At 42.1% G+C, this 17093-nt stretch overlaps 1 protein-coding gene across 2 annotated transcripts in view; it reads left to right on the top strand.

The window, feature by feature from the left end:
• LAMA3 (laminin subunit alpha 3) overlaps positions 1-17093 on the top strand; it is a 233763-nt gene that overhangs the window by 9706 nt on the left and 206964 nt on the right. For both annotated transcript variants that reach the window (XM_061170276.1, XM_061170275.1), the window contains exon 2: positions 9801-9953. In XM_061170276.1, coding sequence (XP_061026259.1) covers positions 9801-9953 — 153 coding nt within the window. The remainder of the gene's footprint in view (positions 1-9800; positions 9954-17093) is intronic.

Here is a 17093-nt window from a genome sequence, read left to right as displayed (position 1 = left end):
AAGGATGGGGTGGGATTGTGAAATGAAAGGCCCAGCTCCTTGTTTCCTGAGATTGGCTCTGCAGAGACTGAATATGGTTGAGGATTCGTGTGCACAAAAGACATTGGTGGCAAAGATTCTATGCAAGGTAGTTTGCCTAATGATCTGATGAGAACACAAAAATTTTAGACTTTCAAACTTTCCTATATGTCTTATCTATTTCTAAGTGATGTTCCTATTTCATTGTGACAGCTGATCACTTAATGTATCTTTAATGTGACATTGAATTTTGAATGTTTTTAATGTACCAGAAAAAAGTAGCAGAAGTTGCTGAGAGACCTCTTTAGGAAAATCTTTTAGTAAGATTGCCACAAACTAGTTGATTTTTTTTTCTCTTGAATAAAAATATACCTTGAAGGCACTTTTTCTAATAGAAATACCAGGACCTGATAAAGTTTTCATTCCCTTTCTCTGAGCACCATGCTGGCTTTGAAGTAACTCTTCGTACCCCTCACATACCTGGTGTTACATGCAGCCACCTTTTTCTTCGATCAGTTGCTTGCTTTCGTTCTGGAGTGTGGTTTTTCCCTAGCTGTAATAGATAGCAACTGTCACTGTAGCTTAGGAAGACCATAGCTGAAAGAGTAAATCTGCTTGATTAACCACAAGGAAGATGAGGCCAAGGGCCTTCACAATCATGATAGGAATGTTTGTAACCAATGGTTCTCCATCTTCACTGAAGACAAAATACAAAAGGTGGTGTAGCTTTGCAGAGCAAAGGATTGAGGTCAGCTGTGGAGAAGGACTGCCTTCAGTGCACTGCACCACTGAAAGGATTTTCAAAGAGGAGGGTGAGGAGGCTATCTCCAGGTCAGAATCGTCTGTGTGATTTTAGGTTGCATCATAGGCAATCCAAAGGCTTTAATTGGGGCCTAGCAGGGGCAGCTGCCCTCCCCACACCAGTGCATTGCAGTTTTCTGGAGGGAGCTGCAGTCAAGGAGTCAGGGCCCCGTGGACCGGCCATGCTCATGTACTTATCTGCATTCTCCGCCCTAGAGCCTCTGTTCGGAGGCCTCCATTTAGACTCCTTTTTGGGGTGCTATCGGGGTGCTATGGGTGAGGCCCTTTCCCCCACTCTGACTCGGTACTGTTCTACTCCTCTCTTCATCCCCCTCCCAACTCCCTGGGCGCATAAGAAGGCAGGAGCCTTTTGTTTGGGGTTCCTGGGCAGTGAGATCATTCTCCTGTCATCTGACCCTTGCCTAGTGCCCTTCCATGGGGGAAATGGAACCCTGGGGAGCTGGCACCTTTCTCCTTTGCCTTTTGCCTGCACGGTCAGGCACAGGAAGTGAATGGTCTTGATTGCTACTTTCAAATTAGCTCCTTGTCCTCCTTGACCACCTAACACCTGGCAGCTCACCCAGAGCTGGCAGCCTGTCTTTTATGGATGATCCCTATTGTAGCTTTTTATCACCTAAGGAAAGAACTGCCACCTGGAAGCATGCATGTACACGTACTTGTGTGCAATATTCATCCACTACTATATTTAACAAATATTTATTGACATCTGTGTGCCAGGCACAGAGGACAGGGATATGATGGGCTGGGAGTACAATTCCTACCAAGGCAGAAAAGGTCCCTGCTTATAAGCAGCTAACCTTCTATGGGGAGACTGCAACCAGTGAGCAAACTAATGTGATAATTATAGATTGTTATTGTGTCTTGGAGAGAATAAATGGGATTTTGCGATAGAGATTAAAGAGGGAAGCTTCTATAGGTCAAGTAGATGGAGAAGCTTTTCTAAGGAGGTGTTATTGGTACAGAAAGCTGAGGGTTGAGAGGAAGCCAACCCCAAGAAAAGGCTGGGAAAATGTGTTCCCGGCAGAGGACCAGCAGGTGCAAGGGCCCTGAGGTGGGAACATGTTTGGTGTTTCTAGGAACTCAGAAAGCCACGCTGCCCTAGTTGTTATGCGTTTTGAATGTTATCTCTGAGTGAGACCTCTTTCCAGAATTTATAAATACTTCATTTTATTTTTGTATGTATGTATTCCCTTTCTGGTTCTCAAAAGAATGTAGGTGACTGATAAAATTTTAAAAGGATGAATGAAAGAGTTGAGGGCATTAGGACAATGAGAAAATAAAGCGGTAAAGAGTGTAGTTATTTCATAAGGAGATTAATAACTGAAATGGAATTGAGAGGGAAATGTTTGGTTTGAGGAATGCATCAGGTCAAGGTCAGACTCTCTCCTGAGGACAGTATCTGGCCCTTAGCAGGTCAATAGTTGACGGTTGGATGAATAAACTATCAAGGCAGAGCTGCTTTTGTAAATCTAGGCTTTGGGATGAAGCTCTAAAGAGGAAGTGCTTTGGGTTTGGGGCATTGAGCGGACAAGCCTAAGTGCGGCCTGGCCCACCTCAGAAACCTGAGTTTATTTGCGAGCAGGCCTCTTACCTGCAACTACAGGTACCAAGCGACCCCTCATTGCCAGTGATATGCCAACACTACGTATAGGGAACAAGAGAATAGAGGGAGAAGTAGAAGGAAGAGGATTATATGGAAACCATTAAAAGATGGGTTTTACTTGTACACTGTTGGTGGGACTCTAAATTGGTACAGCCACTGTGGAAAATAGTATGGAGGTTTCTCAAAAAACTAAAAATAGAACTACCATATGACCCAGCAATTCCACTCTTAGGCATATATATGAAAAAAACGAAAACTAATTTGAAAAGATACATGCACCTCAGTGTTCAGAGCAGCATTATTTACAATTGCCAAGATATGGAAGCAACCTAAGTGTTGATGAACAGATGAATGGATAAACACCCCAGTGGTTCCGATGGCGGTGTGATCACTTTATGGACGGCGTCTCATTGAATCATCAAAATCACTGTGCAAGGTTGGTGGTGTTAGCCCGTTTTAACAAAGAGAAAATGGAACCCAAGGGAGACTAAATAATTTGACTAACATTTTGAAGCTGTGACTGGTAGAGGCAGGATTTAGACCTCCATCATTCTACTCCAAAATGCATCTCTTTGAAACAAATTAAAAGAAAAGCCCTCTGGAATTTGGCCTGAGTGGACATAGTTTTTGAGTAATAGGTATACATTTTGCAGATATTTGCTTATCTGCCTTAAAAAATACATACCTGGGCTTCCGTGGTGGCGCAGTGGTTAAGAATCCGCCTGTCAATGCAGGGGACACAGGTTTGAGCCCTGGTCCGGGAAGATCCCACATGCCGCGGAGCAACTAAGCCCATGCGCCACAACTACTGAGACTGCGCTCTAGAGCCCGCCAGCCACAACTACTGAGCCCACATGCTGCAACTACTGAAGCCCACACGCCTAGAGCCCGTGCTCTGCAACAAGAGAAGCCACTGCAATGAGAAGCCTGCGCACTGCAAAGAAAAGCAGCCCCCGCTCGCCACAACTAGAGAAAGCCTGCGCGCAGCAATGAAGACCCAACACAGCCAAAAATAAAGAAATAAAAAATAAATAAATTAAAATATACGTACGTGGAACCAACCTGGAGCCCCTTGTTTGGTCTCTCAAATCCCTTCCTCCAGGAACCCGGCACACTAGAGGGCAAAGCGCCCCCTTCTGGTGGGGTGAAAGCTGTGTGTGGGCCGCAGAGCTGGGCGCTCTCCTGGGCTGTGTGATCGCCCTTCACCCCACTCTGTGCAGACGTTTAGGTGCTCAGGACATTTACAAGATGCTTGTCTTAGTTGTAGGTAACCACGCCCATGTGCTTTGTGCCTCTCAGAAAGGAGAACGTTCTGAACAAGGTTTTGGTAAAGGAGCAATCCCAAGTTTGGAATGGACGCACTCCAGAATGTTCTCCACATCAGGGCTCCAGCTGGCTTGGGTCTGGCCACTTGAGACAGTGCCTTTAAGGCACGTAACCTCAGGAGCCTCGGTGAGTGACGGTGAGGAGGAGGGTTCGTGGTAGCGCAAACGTGGTGATCGTGAAACAGGGCTGTTGATGGGTGAGCGTGGTTAGATCTTGCCGTGTTTTCTGTGCCTGCCGCAGGGCATGGGTGCAGCTAAGCTTCTGTCAGACGGGGTTCTCTCCTCAGCTGGATCTCTTCCCACACATCTGGTCGTGGGCAGGTGTTTGGAAAATCACGTAATTGCTCTTGCAGTGTGGCCTCACACTCCATCCATATCTAAGACGGGGCTCTTCGATGCAGCTTCCAGAGCAGCCAGGCCAGGATGGAAAGCGTTCTGAGCTGTAAGTACTGTGGCCAGACCCACACACGGGTCCTGGTTCCTGCACGTCCCGGCTGTGTGGTTTGAGGTGAGGCCCTTCACCTCTGTGAGCCTTCACTTCTGGGTCTTTAGGTCCTGATTTGATACGAATCTGAGAATGTGGTGAAGATTCGGCAGGGAAGGCGTGGCGTGTCTCTCCTGGGCTCCCATGCCCCACACGCTCGCTTGATCCCAGCACCTGCTGGTGACATGTTGTGTTTGAGTTACTTCTCTTCTATCCCACTGAATTTCTTCCGGGGCCAGGTCCAGCTCTTAGCGTTTGTTCCTTTGTTTTTACCCCAGCATCCAACACAGTGCTCCACACATTGGTGGCGATTTGGAAAAGTTGAATAAATGAATGACTGTTCAGACAATAAAAGAAGTCGTGTTAGGGAGTGGTGCTGTAATCAACCTCAAGTTTCTTAGAACAAGACAGTGTTTATGCTGTGAATTCAGTTGCACAGTATTATATATGAGAGGCTTTTGGTTAAGGAGAATCATCAAAAATGTGAGCAACTAGGAGAGACTATTGTTTTTATTTTCCATCTTTCTAAAAGAGGGTAGGTCACTCCGTGGGCTTCTGGGCAAACACTAGCTTGTCCTCTGGGGCCCTCCAGCCTTGGATCTCAACTCTCTTTTGTTGTTTATTTGAACAGTTTTGTCCCCTTTCCTTCTAGCCCCTTCTATTACATTTGCTGTTTCCCACACGACTAGGCTAATAATAGCTTTGACACAATTCAGAGCATGAGTCCCTTGTCTTGTTTATCTTTCAATATTCTCATCTCTGTCTGGAATAGCTTCTGATGCAGAGTACATGGTCAGTACAGGTTTGTTGCCTGGATGGATGAGTAACTGAACACAAGGATGTAAGAATCCTCTTTGTTCTCTGTCTGTCCCCCTCTTCTCTGACTTCTACCAGTTTTTGTCCTGCTTTTATTTATTTATGGTTATTTAAAAAATATTTGACCTCAGGTGCAGAATTAGATTAGATTATGGATTGTTCATGACCCTCAGTTTAAGACATGCTTTCGTCATTGGTCCTTGCATGATAAGCCTTAATGTGTATGTGGATGGATGGATTTTAAATAGTATAACAAGGGACTTCTCTGGTGGTCCAGCGGTTAAGACTCCACCCTTCCATAGCAGGGGGCATGGGTTCGATCCCTGGTCGGGGAACTGAGATTCCGCATGCCGTGCAGTGCAGCCAAAAAACAAAATTTTAAATAGTATAATAAGCACCCATGAACTTGCTACCAAAACTCAAAATTGGGCCTTAGCAATAACTTATGTCTAACCATATGGTTTCCCCACCTCCCATCTCTCTTTTTCTCTCAATCTGGGGTAACCATCATCCTGAATCCTTTATTAATTTTTCCTTTGCTTTCCTTTCTATATAGTTTTTATTACATCTATATGCATATTCCTAAAAAGTAAGTGCTTTTCATTTTGGTTGTTCTTAACTGTATAAAAAGTATATCATTGTTGAATGTTATATTGCTAAGATTCATCTGTATTGTTGCATGTTGTTGTGTATATTCATTTACCCATCATTGTTTATGTATTCATTTGTTGTGTGAATATACCTCTGTTGATTCGTTCACACTCCTGTGGCTAGGTAATTAGGTTACTCCCAGGATTTTGTTCTTGTGAACAGTGCTGCCATGTATATTCTTAAACATGATGCATCAAGTTTGTGCAAAAGTTTCTTGTTAGGTTGTGAGCTCGAGGGTAGAATTCTTGGGTTATAGGAAATGTGAATTTTCAACTTTAGGAGGTAATGTCAAAATAGTTCCCAAAGTCTTTGCACCAGTTCATAGTCCTACCACACCCTTTCCAATTCTTGTTATCCTCAAACTTTAAATTTGGGCCTATTGATTGGGTATAAAAAACAGTATTACACTGTGGTCTGCCCTGATCACTAGTGATGGTAATGGTGAACATTCCTTCAAATGTTTATTGACGAATGTGTTTCCTCTTGTGTAAAATGCGTTTTCTTTCTTTTGCTCATTTTTTCTATTGAACTGTTTATACTTTCCTTATTGATTTGTAGGAGTTTGATATGTATTTCTGATGAGAATTCCTTGTTGATTTTGTGCTCTTTGTTCAGTTATTGGTTCTTGTGTAACAAACCATCCCCAAACTTAGTGGTTTAAAACAAAAACAATGTTTTTCTTATAATTGTGTGGGATGACTGGGCTCAGCTGGGCGATTCTTCTCCTCCATGTGTTGTCAGCTGGGGTGACTCACTGAGTTGTAGTCGGCAGGTGGCTAGGGTAGACTGGACAGTCCAGGGCTTCACTAACATGCCGAGTGCCCCTGTGTTCTTCCATATGTCCTCTCCACTTGGTTAGCTTGGGCTTTCTCATGGCGTGGTGATTGGGAGTGGTTGAACTTCTTACCTGGAGGCTGTCTTCCAAGAGGAAGGAAGTAGAATCTGTCAGTCCTCTTAAGGCCTCTGCTTGAAAATCCCAGAATGATGCTTCTGCTACAGCAAAGCACATAATAAGGTCAGTCTGGATTCCAGGGGAGACAATAACCTCCAGGGTAAATAGCCTCCACCTGTTGATAGGGGGAGCAGCAGACACACACAGAGAAGGAATTGATGGCAGCCATCATTGGGGATTATCTGCCACTTGTGTATTGTGACTATCACTCAGTTATTAATTTTTCTTTCTACTTCTTGAAGGTGCCTTTGATGAACCAGTGTTCTTAATTTTTTTAAATTGATTAATCAATTTTTGGGGGGAGAGAAATGATTTTATTGTTTAACATTAATTTCTTTTTTAAAAAATAATTGAAATATAGTTGATTTACAATGTTTCAGGTGTACAGCAAGGTGATTCAATATATATATATATATATATATATATATATATATATATATACACACACACACATACATATATTTTTTCAGATTCTTATCCATTATAGGTTATTATAAGATATTGAATATAGTTTACTGTGTTCTACAGTAGGTCCCTGTTGTTTATCTATTTTATATATAGTAGTGTGTATCTGCCCAAATTTCGAATTTATCTCTCCCCAATTCCCCTTTGTTAACCATAAGTTTGTTTTCTATGTCTGTGAGTCTATTTCTGTGTTGTAAATAAGTTCATTTGTATCATTTTTTTAGATTCCATGTGTAAGTGATATCATATTTGTCTTTCTCTGTCTGACTTCTTCACTTAGTATGATAATCTCTAGGTCCATCCATGTTGCTGCAAATGGCATTATTTCACTCTTTTTTATGGCTGAGTAGTATTCCATTGTATATGTATATCACATCTTTATCCATTTATCTGTTGATAGACCCAATGGTCTTAATTTTAATGTAGTCAAATCTGTCTCTTCCTTTGTGGTCAATGCTTTCTGAATCTTGTTTAAGAACTCATTCCTTGCTCCAAGTTCTTAAAGGTATTCACCTTTATTTTCCACTGAGAGATTTTAAACTTTTATTTCTTTTTTTTTTTTTTTAATTTTATTTATTTATTTATTTATTTATTTATGGCTGTGTTGGATCTTCGTTTCTGTGCGAGGGCTTTCTCTAGTTGTGGCAAGCGGGGGCCACTCTTCATTGCGGTGCGCGGGCCTCTCACTATCGCGGCCTCTCTTGTTGCGGAGCACAGGCTCCAGACGCGCAGGCTCAGTAATTGTGGCTCACGGGCCCTTTTGCTCCATGGCATGTGGGATCTTCCCGGACCAGGGCTCAAACCCGTGTCCGCTGCATTGGCAGGCAGATTCTCAACCACTGTGCCACCAGGGAAGCCCCTAAACTTTTATTTCTAATGGTAAGTCCTTAATTCATCTATAACAACAAAAAAGGAACATCTCCATTCCTCATATCTATACTCTGGAGATGGAGATGAATGTAGATTATAAGCATCCACATCCTTGGAGGAGATTTGCTTCTATCACATGTAAATCTTCTAAACTTCAAGAAATAATAATTTAATTCCCTCACCAAATAATTAAACTGGTAAAATGATTTCTAGGGAGAAAATGGGAAAAATAAAAATCATCAAAGGGCAAAAATACTCATAAATGTTAATATGTCCTAGCTTAAATAGTTATTAATTATACTTATTATAATAATAAAATTTTATAGAAAGGACTCAAACAATTTTTTGAAAAACCCTGAGGGGTTTATTCCTTTATTGGGCTTCTATGACATTCTAGGCTGAAGTGATATAGGGAAGGCGCAAGACACATGTGGCCTCTGGGCTCGTGAACTGATGGGACTGCATACCCCACAGTGCTGCTTCTGAGTTACAGAAGTATCTTCATGAAGGGTCAAAAGATAAAGTTGTACATAATATATCACCACATATGAAAGAACTCTCTGTAACACACTCGATGAAAACATTCGGCCACACATTTAGTTCCACACCAGGATCGAATTTATCCTTGAGCATTAAAAAATTAACTTCCAAGATGCTTGTCTGGGGCAGAGTTACCCTTTTGTCACAGCACATTTCTGGAGGGGCTGCGGGTCTAAGTTTGCTTGTCTATCCCTCTCCTATGTGGTAGTTATGCCCTTAGATCATTTAATTGGGGAGCAAAGCAGTTCAGTATGTGACATCCACTACTGGGTAAGCACGAGGCTTTGAACCAGTTAAAAGTATATTCAATATAAGAAAGGCCTATGTTCAGCTTTTTGTGTGGTAATGGTGCTAAAATTCATTACAAAAACAAAACAAAATAAAACAAAACAAAATAGAATCAAGAGAATCTGCCTACTAAAAAAGAGTAATTCAGTAAGAAGATGAGATGATATCAGTAGAATCAGAATTCAGTAGAGATGATAATATCAAATAAATACCACTCCAGGTAAAAATGGATTCCCACTTACCTACTAAATTAACTGCCGACTTCTCACTCTGGTATCCACAGCCCAGCCACATCTCCCCCACTTACCTTTCAAGTGTAGTTTTCCATTTCTTATGCTCTTGTTCAAATGGACCAGCTGGTCTCTGTGCCTTTGCTGGTGCTCGTTCCTCCACCTGGAACACCTTCCTTGTTGACTGCTCACTGCCACTTACCAACCTCCTCTCCATCCTCACAGGCAGCTGAAATCCCACCTCTTCCACCCTGCCTTAGACCCAGCTCTCTATACTCTTGCCAAACCGACTTCCTTTATGGTTACTTGTATGCTTATCGCCTCCACTGGGGCTGTGAGCAGGGATCCTCTTTGTATCCCAGGGCTTGACACAGAGCTTGCAGAGGAGGATGTAAAGAGTAAAAAGGATTTGCTGAAGGAGAACATCATTGCATCCCAGGCACAACAGGCTCTTCTTAAAGTGTCATACAAGACAAGAAAAACATAGCTCTAACTGATGGAAGATGAATATAATGTGTATCCTAGAAACATGATAAACAGAGGTATAAACAGGTGATATGGTTTAAGACTGAACGAAAAAGAGAAAGCCTTACTACTGTCTTCAGAAAACATTATGATGAAATTCAATAGCTGAATTCTCTAAGCTATAGAAAACAGTCTTTGTTTTGATTACCTCTTCTACTAAATTGATAAGAAAAAACTACTTGACAATAAAACAAGAGCTTTATTATTTCAGGGCCAGTTCTGTGACTATTGCAATTCCGAGGACCCCAGGAAAGCACACCCCATCACCAACGCAATTGATGGATCCGAACTTTGGTGGCAAAGCCCTCCTCTCTCCTCAGGCACGCGATACAACAAAGTCAACGTCACCTTGGATCTGGGGCAGGTGAGTTGGGGCATTTCATCTGGAATGAGGAAAAATTAGTTTGGATCATTGTTTCTGTGGTTATTTCTTTTTTTAATTAATTTTTTATTGGAGTATAGTTGATTTACAATGTTGTGTTAGTTTCTGCTGTACAGCAAAGTGAATCAGTCATACATATACATATATCCTCTGTGGTTATTTCTGATATAATAATGATTATTTTAAAAACAAACTTCAGTTTCAGTTCACTAATCACTGTGAAACCTGTTACATTAATATTTGTGTCCCTCGACACCCAGCACAGTGCCTGTCACGAGGCAGACACCCATACCTGTCTATTAAATGAGTTAAAAAATAGTTGTAAGTAGTATCATTGGCAAAGGTATCTTTTATTATTATTTTTGGCTGTGGTAAAGTACACATAACATAAAATTTAACATATTAGCCATTTTTAAGTGTACAGTTCAATAGTGTTAAACAGATTCACATGGTTGTGAAATCAATCTCCAGAAATCTTTTTTATCTTGCAGAACTGGCCCTCTGTACTCATTAAACACTAACTCCCCATTCTACTTTCTATCTCTATGAATTTGACTACCCTTGGTACCTCATATAAGTGGAATCATACCGTATTTGTCCTTTTGTGACTGGCTTATTTCACTTAGCAGAATGTCTTCAGGGTTCATCCATGTTGCAGCATGTGTCAGAATTCCCTTTCTTTTAAAGGCTGAATAATATTCCATTGTATGGGTATCACATTTTGTTTATCCATTCATCCATCAATGGACACTTGGGTTGCTTCCACCCTTATGCTATTGTGAATAATGCTACTATGAACATGGGTATGGCAGAGATGTTTTTATAGCATTCTCTTTCCTGCAAATTCTGACTCTGTGGACACTGATTACCATAGTTTTTGTCCTTGTTTGGCCAGCTGGTCCATGAGGGTACCTGACTCAGACCTGTCCTCCTGTGGTAGGCTAAGATGGTCCCCACAATGCTTCCCTCCTGGTGTACATGGCCCTCTCTTTTGACTGTGGACAGCACTAGAAATACGATGGATGTCACTTCCGTGATAAAGTGGCATCACGTGACAAAGATGAAGGGATTTTGCAGATGCGTTTAAGGTCCCAAGTCAGCTGCTCAAAAGGGAGACTATCCTGAGGGACCCCTCCTAATTAAGGGAGCTCTTAAAAGTGACTGAGCCCTACCCCAAGGAAGAGATTTGAAACATGAGAAATTTTCCTGCTGACCTTGAAGGGGAAAGCTGCCTGTGGTGATGGCCACGTGGCAAGGACCTAAGAGTGGGTTCTAGAAACTGAGAGAGGCCCCAGCCAACAGCCAGCAAAAAAAGCAGGAACCTCAGTCCTGCAACCATAAGGATCTGGATTCTGCTAACAACATGTGCAAACTCGGAAGTGGGTCCTCCCAGGCATTTGGTGATTACCTTGATTGCAACCTTGACCCTGGGCAGAGAACCTGGCCACATCATGCCCAGACTCCTGACGTAAAGAACTACAAGATAATAAATGGTGTTGTTGTATGCCACTAAGTTTGCGGTAATTTGTTAAACAGCAGTAGAAAATTAATGCACCTTCTTTTTTCCTCCTTCAGATCAGGCAATGCCTCCCATATATTTCACCCTATTCCTTCAACAAATATTTCTTGAGTACCTTCTATGTGCCAGGTACTGTTCTTGGTGTTTGGGATACATAAGCAATACAAAAGGGAAATGCATCCCACAGACTGGAAATCGAATGATACTGAGATTCCTTCCAATGAACGTGCTATCTTCAGTCTGGTGATAGAAGGGTTTTCCACCTCTTCTGCCCATATGTTTTGTTAAATCAGGCCTCTCCTGAGAATATTTTCACCGTCAGTTTGCATCTGAGATAATTCAGGGAGATCCGTCATGGTGTGAAAGACTCCATAACCCCAGTTTCAACTATGAATTAGTCTTATCCTTCTAGCATTAATTCAGTAGAGATTTTGCCTATAATGACTAGGATTTACCTCTCATACCACTTTTTAAACTGAGGATTTCTGTAGTTAGCTGGGAATTTTAACCCATTAAATGATGTTTACTGAACATACCATTGCCTTGTGGATTTGCTCTTTTTCCCTTAAGGCTATTTTTTTTAAAAACCTACCTTTTAAAAGTACCCTTTTTTTTTTTTTTTTTAAACATCTTTATTGAAGTACAATTGCTCTACAATGGTGTGCTAGCTTCTGCTTTACAACAAAGTGAATCAGCTACACATATACATATGTTGCCATATCTCTTCCCTCTTGCATCTCCCCCCCTCCCACCCTCCCTATCCCACCCCTCTAGGTGGTCACAAAGCACCGAGCTGATCTCCCTGTGCTATGCGGCTGCTTCCCACTAGTTATCTATTTTACATTTGGTAGTGTATATATGTCCATGACACTCTCTCACCCTGTCACATCTCACCCCTCCCCCTCCCCATATCCTCAAGTCCATTCTCTAGTAGGTCTGTGTCTTTATTCCCATCTTGCCACTAGGTTCTTCATGACCTCTTTTTTTTTTTTTTTTTTCCCTTAGATTCCATATATATGTGTTAGCATACTGTATTTGTTTTTCTCTTTCTGACTTACTTCACTCTGTATGACAGACTCTAACTCCATGGAAGCAACCTAGGTGTCCATCATCAGATGAATGGATAAAGAAGATGTGGCACATATATACAATGGAATATTACTCAGCCATAAAAAGAAATGAAATGGAGGTGTTTGTAATGAGGTGGATGGAGTAAAAGTACCCTTTTGATGTATCGAAAAATCCTTAATCAAGATAGATGAATTTAAAAAACACCAGCGTAGGAACAATTTAGTAATTTGCTGGTTGCTGACAGACATGAGCCATGGTAAACATCTTCATGAAGACTGTGCCCACCCACCTCCATCCTGGCTGGGATGCTCCTCTGTAGGTGGCTGAGAGTGTGGGTCCTAGGGTCAGCCCACCCCGGTTCATGCCCTGATGCACTGCTTACTCTCTATGTGACCCTGAGCCACAGACTTCACTGCTCTCTCTTGCAGTTTCCACATTTATAAAGTGAGATGATACTAGTGCTCACCTCATAGGATTGCCGTGAGGTTTGAATGAGTTGACTACTTTGTTTTTAAACCTCTTCAGGCTGGTGGTCTTTAAGTAAGTTTTTATTTAATAAAATAAAGTTAACTTTAGTAAACACTCATTATTAAAACAGACCGACTCCTAACTTCTGCTCCTCTAGAAAATACTGTATATAATCCTGTAGAAAATACTCTAGAAAAGTCTAGAAGCAGGGAACGCAATATACATTATGTCAGACTGAGGATGTTTCTTTTTCCTTGTGTTGGAGCAACACGTGCTTTAACAAGCATGTTTTATCTTGTAAGAATCATATTTTATGCCCCAGTAGTGGGATCTGTATTTTCTCCTTTTTGCTGGAATTAACCATGAAAGTGTCACTGAGAGGTTAGATTTCATAATTGAATAGCGACCTACAGACCTTAGATTTAGGAAGTGCAAATCTTTCTTTTTCTTAGTTTTTAAAATTTATTTTTAATTGAAGTATAGTTGATTTACAATGTTGTGTTAATTACTGCTGTACAGCAAAGTGATTCAGTTATACATATATATACATTCTTTTTTTAATATTCTTTTCCACTATGGTTTATCGTAGGATATTGAATATAGTTCTCTGTGCTATACAGTAGGACCTTGTTGTTTATCCATCCTGTATATAAAAGCTTACATCTGCTAACCCCAACCTCCCGCTCCATCCCTCCCCCAACCCTTTCCCACTTGGCAACCACCAGTCTGTTCTCTATGTCCATGATTCTGTTTCTGTTTCATAGATAGGTTCATTTGTGTCATATTTTAGATTCACATATAAGTGATATCATATGGTATTTGTCTTTCTCCTTCTGACTTAAGGAAGTGCGAATCTTGATGCATGGTCGGGAAATAAAATATAGGCCATGAACTTGTTATTACCAAACCACTTTTTTTCTAGCTATTGAGAACTGGAATTTGACTTTGATGTGCTGTAGTCAGTTTGACAGCTTACGTTGTCGCGAGGGGGTTACTTTTCTCTGTTGTGTTTTGGACTGCTTGGTGGTTTTCATTGTTGTTTTTCTTGGCCAACACAGTTTGACAAGTGAAAACATTGCCTTCAGGACTTGATCTTGAAGAGCAGTTTTCCTCCTAACAAGGTAGCAAACGTAGGAAGGTTCTGCAATTCTCCAGGGGCAGTGGCATATTCTGGGGCTGTTCAAGTTCATTACATTATGTATTACTAATCAGTTTCAGGCTATAGAATAAGAACAGAATGTGTTACTGGAAACTTTCATCTTGTCTGGCCAAGTATAATGAGTTCATTTTGACATTTGAAGCAAAATGTGGATGTCCGGTTTTTAAAAGGGGAATTTTTGGAATGTAGGGACATTTGTTTCTTCCTGGTGGGGCGTGACCTCTGGCGATCTCCCCCTGTGAGATAAGATGGTGTAGCAATGGGCTTGAGTTACGCTCCTGGATTTCCTTCAGAATCAGAACGAATCTTACTCTGTGGACTCCCTATATTCACTCTGCTTTTCCTCCTCCAGGGTGAGGTATAAGGAAAAACACGTGAATGTGGGTGAGGCAGGGGTTCTCATGGTCCCTTGAAGTCAAGGTGGCCGGGAGGTTGGGAGGGGTTGGATCTCAGGTGGGAAGGAAGAGGGGGACCAGCACAGGGGCAAGACAGGATCCCCAGCAGAACAAGCCTGACTCATGGGTTCCAGGGAACAACAGGAAAACCGTCTCAAGAAGAATTTTAAGGCTTTTACACAACTTGTCATGCCCTCAAGAGTACTGTTTTTAACCTATTAGTAGTAGAAATAAGCAAAGACAAAGCAAACAAACGCCCCTCCCCCCCAAAACCGCAAAAGGAATGAATGTTTGCCTCAGAGGCTGGAGGTGTGAAAAGATGCCATTGCGCCCTGTTCTGCAGGGTTGCTGGGGAAAGGGGCCTGGCTGGATAAGACAGACCCCTTATCTTATCTTACCGTAGATAAGACAGTCCTTTGGGCCTTGTTAGAGGCGAAGGCTGTGAGGCCAGGCCCTGCCCTCAGCCCTCCGGTACCTCTGAGTGGGCAGCCCGGACCACAGCTCCTGTGCCCGTTCACACATGTACCATCTCCAGGGCCTCCACCTTACTCCCTGCTTCCTGCCTGAGGGCTCTTTCCAGGCCCTGGGAGTTTTCTTAGCCTGTGTTTGGAGTAGCTAGCCGTGAAGTGCAGGATTTAATGCTCCCAAGGCAACCATCAACCCAGAAGAGACAGGAGTTGGTGGAAAATCCCCTCATTTCCCTGCCTCTTCTTGGGACAATTCCGAGGAGCTTTCTTCACAGTTCTTCAGAGTCTCCACCAGGACGGAGACCCAGTTGGCCCTGGTGGAATCTGCCTATTAACACCTCAGTCATTGGCTTTTCTCCCTCCTCTGTGTCCCTCTCTCTCCCAATTTATACTTCTTGAGATCAACTCCCAGATCAACTACCTGTACCCAAGTCTTTATCTCAGAATTGGTTTTATTTATTTATTTTTTAAAGTTATTTATTTATTTATTTTTGGCTGTGTTGGGTTTTTGTTGCTGCATGGGCTTTCTCTAGTTGCGGCGAGCGGGGACTACTCTTTGTTGCGGTGTGCGGGCTTCTCATTGTGGTGGCTTCTCTTGTTGCACAGCACGGGCTCTAGGTGCACAGGCTTCAGTAGTTGTGGCACGCGGGCTCAGTAGTTGTGGCGCACGGGCTGAGTTGCTCCGTGGCACGTGGGATCTTCCCAGACCAGGGCTCAAACCCGTGTCCCCTGCATTGACAGGCGGATTCTTAACCACTGAGCCACCAGGGTAGCCCCAGAATTGGTTTTAGAGAGGACCCAAACTAAGACAGGGAAGAAAGGGCCCGAGACTGAGGTCCAGAAACCCCACTAGGCGTCCACACAAGCAAACACTATGAACAAGTTATTTAAAATGCAGTAAGTAGAAAATCCAGAAAAATGTTTCTAAAGCTCTCAGATTAAGAGTAACGAAGGAAACAGCATTATAAATTTTAAAGAAAAAAAATAGGTCACAGAGAAATTTCCCATTAGTCTACCTATTTTTTCATGAACTCAGCATAGATTGTGAACTCCTCAGGGTCCAGATGCATCTGAGAGTGTATTTAGTATTCAGATGCCTTCTAGGAGCTTTTTTTTTTTTTTTCCTGGTCCTCTTCAACTTTTATGAGACTTTGGTGGATGAATCCAAAACATTCTTTGTAGCCCTTGTCAGTTCTGACTCAGATGGGAGGAAGGCCTGGGCTACTTTCTGATTCTTCCTGAGTGTGTGGGTTTGGGGGATTAAATTGGTTCTCGGGTTGCCTGGGTCATTAAGAGTCTGACTCAGTTGGGTCCCTGGGTGGATACAGTTCAATCCAGAAAGCGGATGACTATTGGATTTGACTCAGTCTTCTAGATTTCTAGAATTTCTAGAATTTCTAGGAATTCTCTAGCCTGTAAGCTTCAGGAAGCCAGGGACAATGTCTTCTTGTGTTCACTACATGATATTCTGCTCCCAACATCTTGCATAGTGTTCAGCACATAGTAGGTGCTCAATAAATATTTGTCAAGTGAATGTAGAATGAGCCAAGGATGACTCAGGGTCGGTCTGAATTTCCCGGGCATGTAGTACCAGTGGAAGCATATTGCTGTGAGACCAAATCTCTGGGTGGGAGTGGACCAGCATTGGCCCTGTAATTAACTAGATAGTTGGTTCCACTTATAATACTTGGGTCTCTTTGCAACATCATTTAAGTATTTTAGAGGAATAACACAAGATACAGGTCTTATTCAGAGCAAATTTATAATTAATAAATATTCTATTAATGAACATATAATCATGAGACTCAAGCCTTGAAAGCAAATAATTTGTTAGTGGGTAGAAAAATAGGGACTGATAAAATCTCCTGAGCTACTAGGGATGCAATTTTATCCTTTATGCTACTGTAATAACCTAAAAATGGCAATTTGCCTTTGAAGTGCTTTTTAAGGAACTTACACATTAGGAGGAATCTGGCAGTCTGGCATTTTCTTTTTATGTGTGAAAAACTCAAAGAAGCTAAGTGGATCCATAGCAACAGAATA

This window comes from Eubalaena glacialis, chromosome 15 (genome assembly GCF_028564815.1).
Source record: "Eubalaena glacialis isolate mEubGla1 chromosome 15, mEubGla1.1.hap2.+ XY, whole genome shotgun sequence".
Classification (NCBI taxonomy): domain Eukaryota; kingdom Metazoa; phylum Chordata; class Mammalia; order Artiodactyla; family Balaenidae; genus Eubalaena; species Eubalaena glacialis.
The sequence above is the reverse complement of the archived record's forward strand: the minus strand, read 5'-3'. Positions and strand labels throughout refer to the sequence as shown.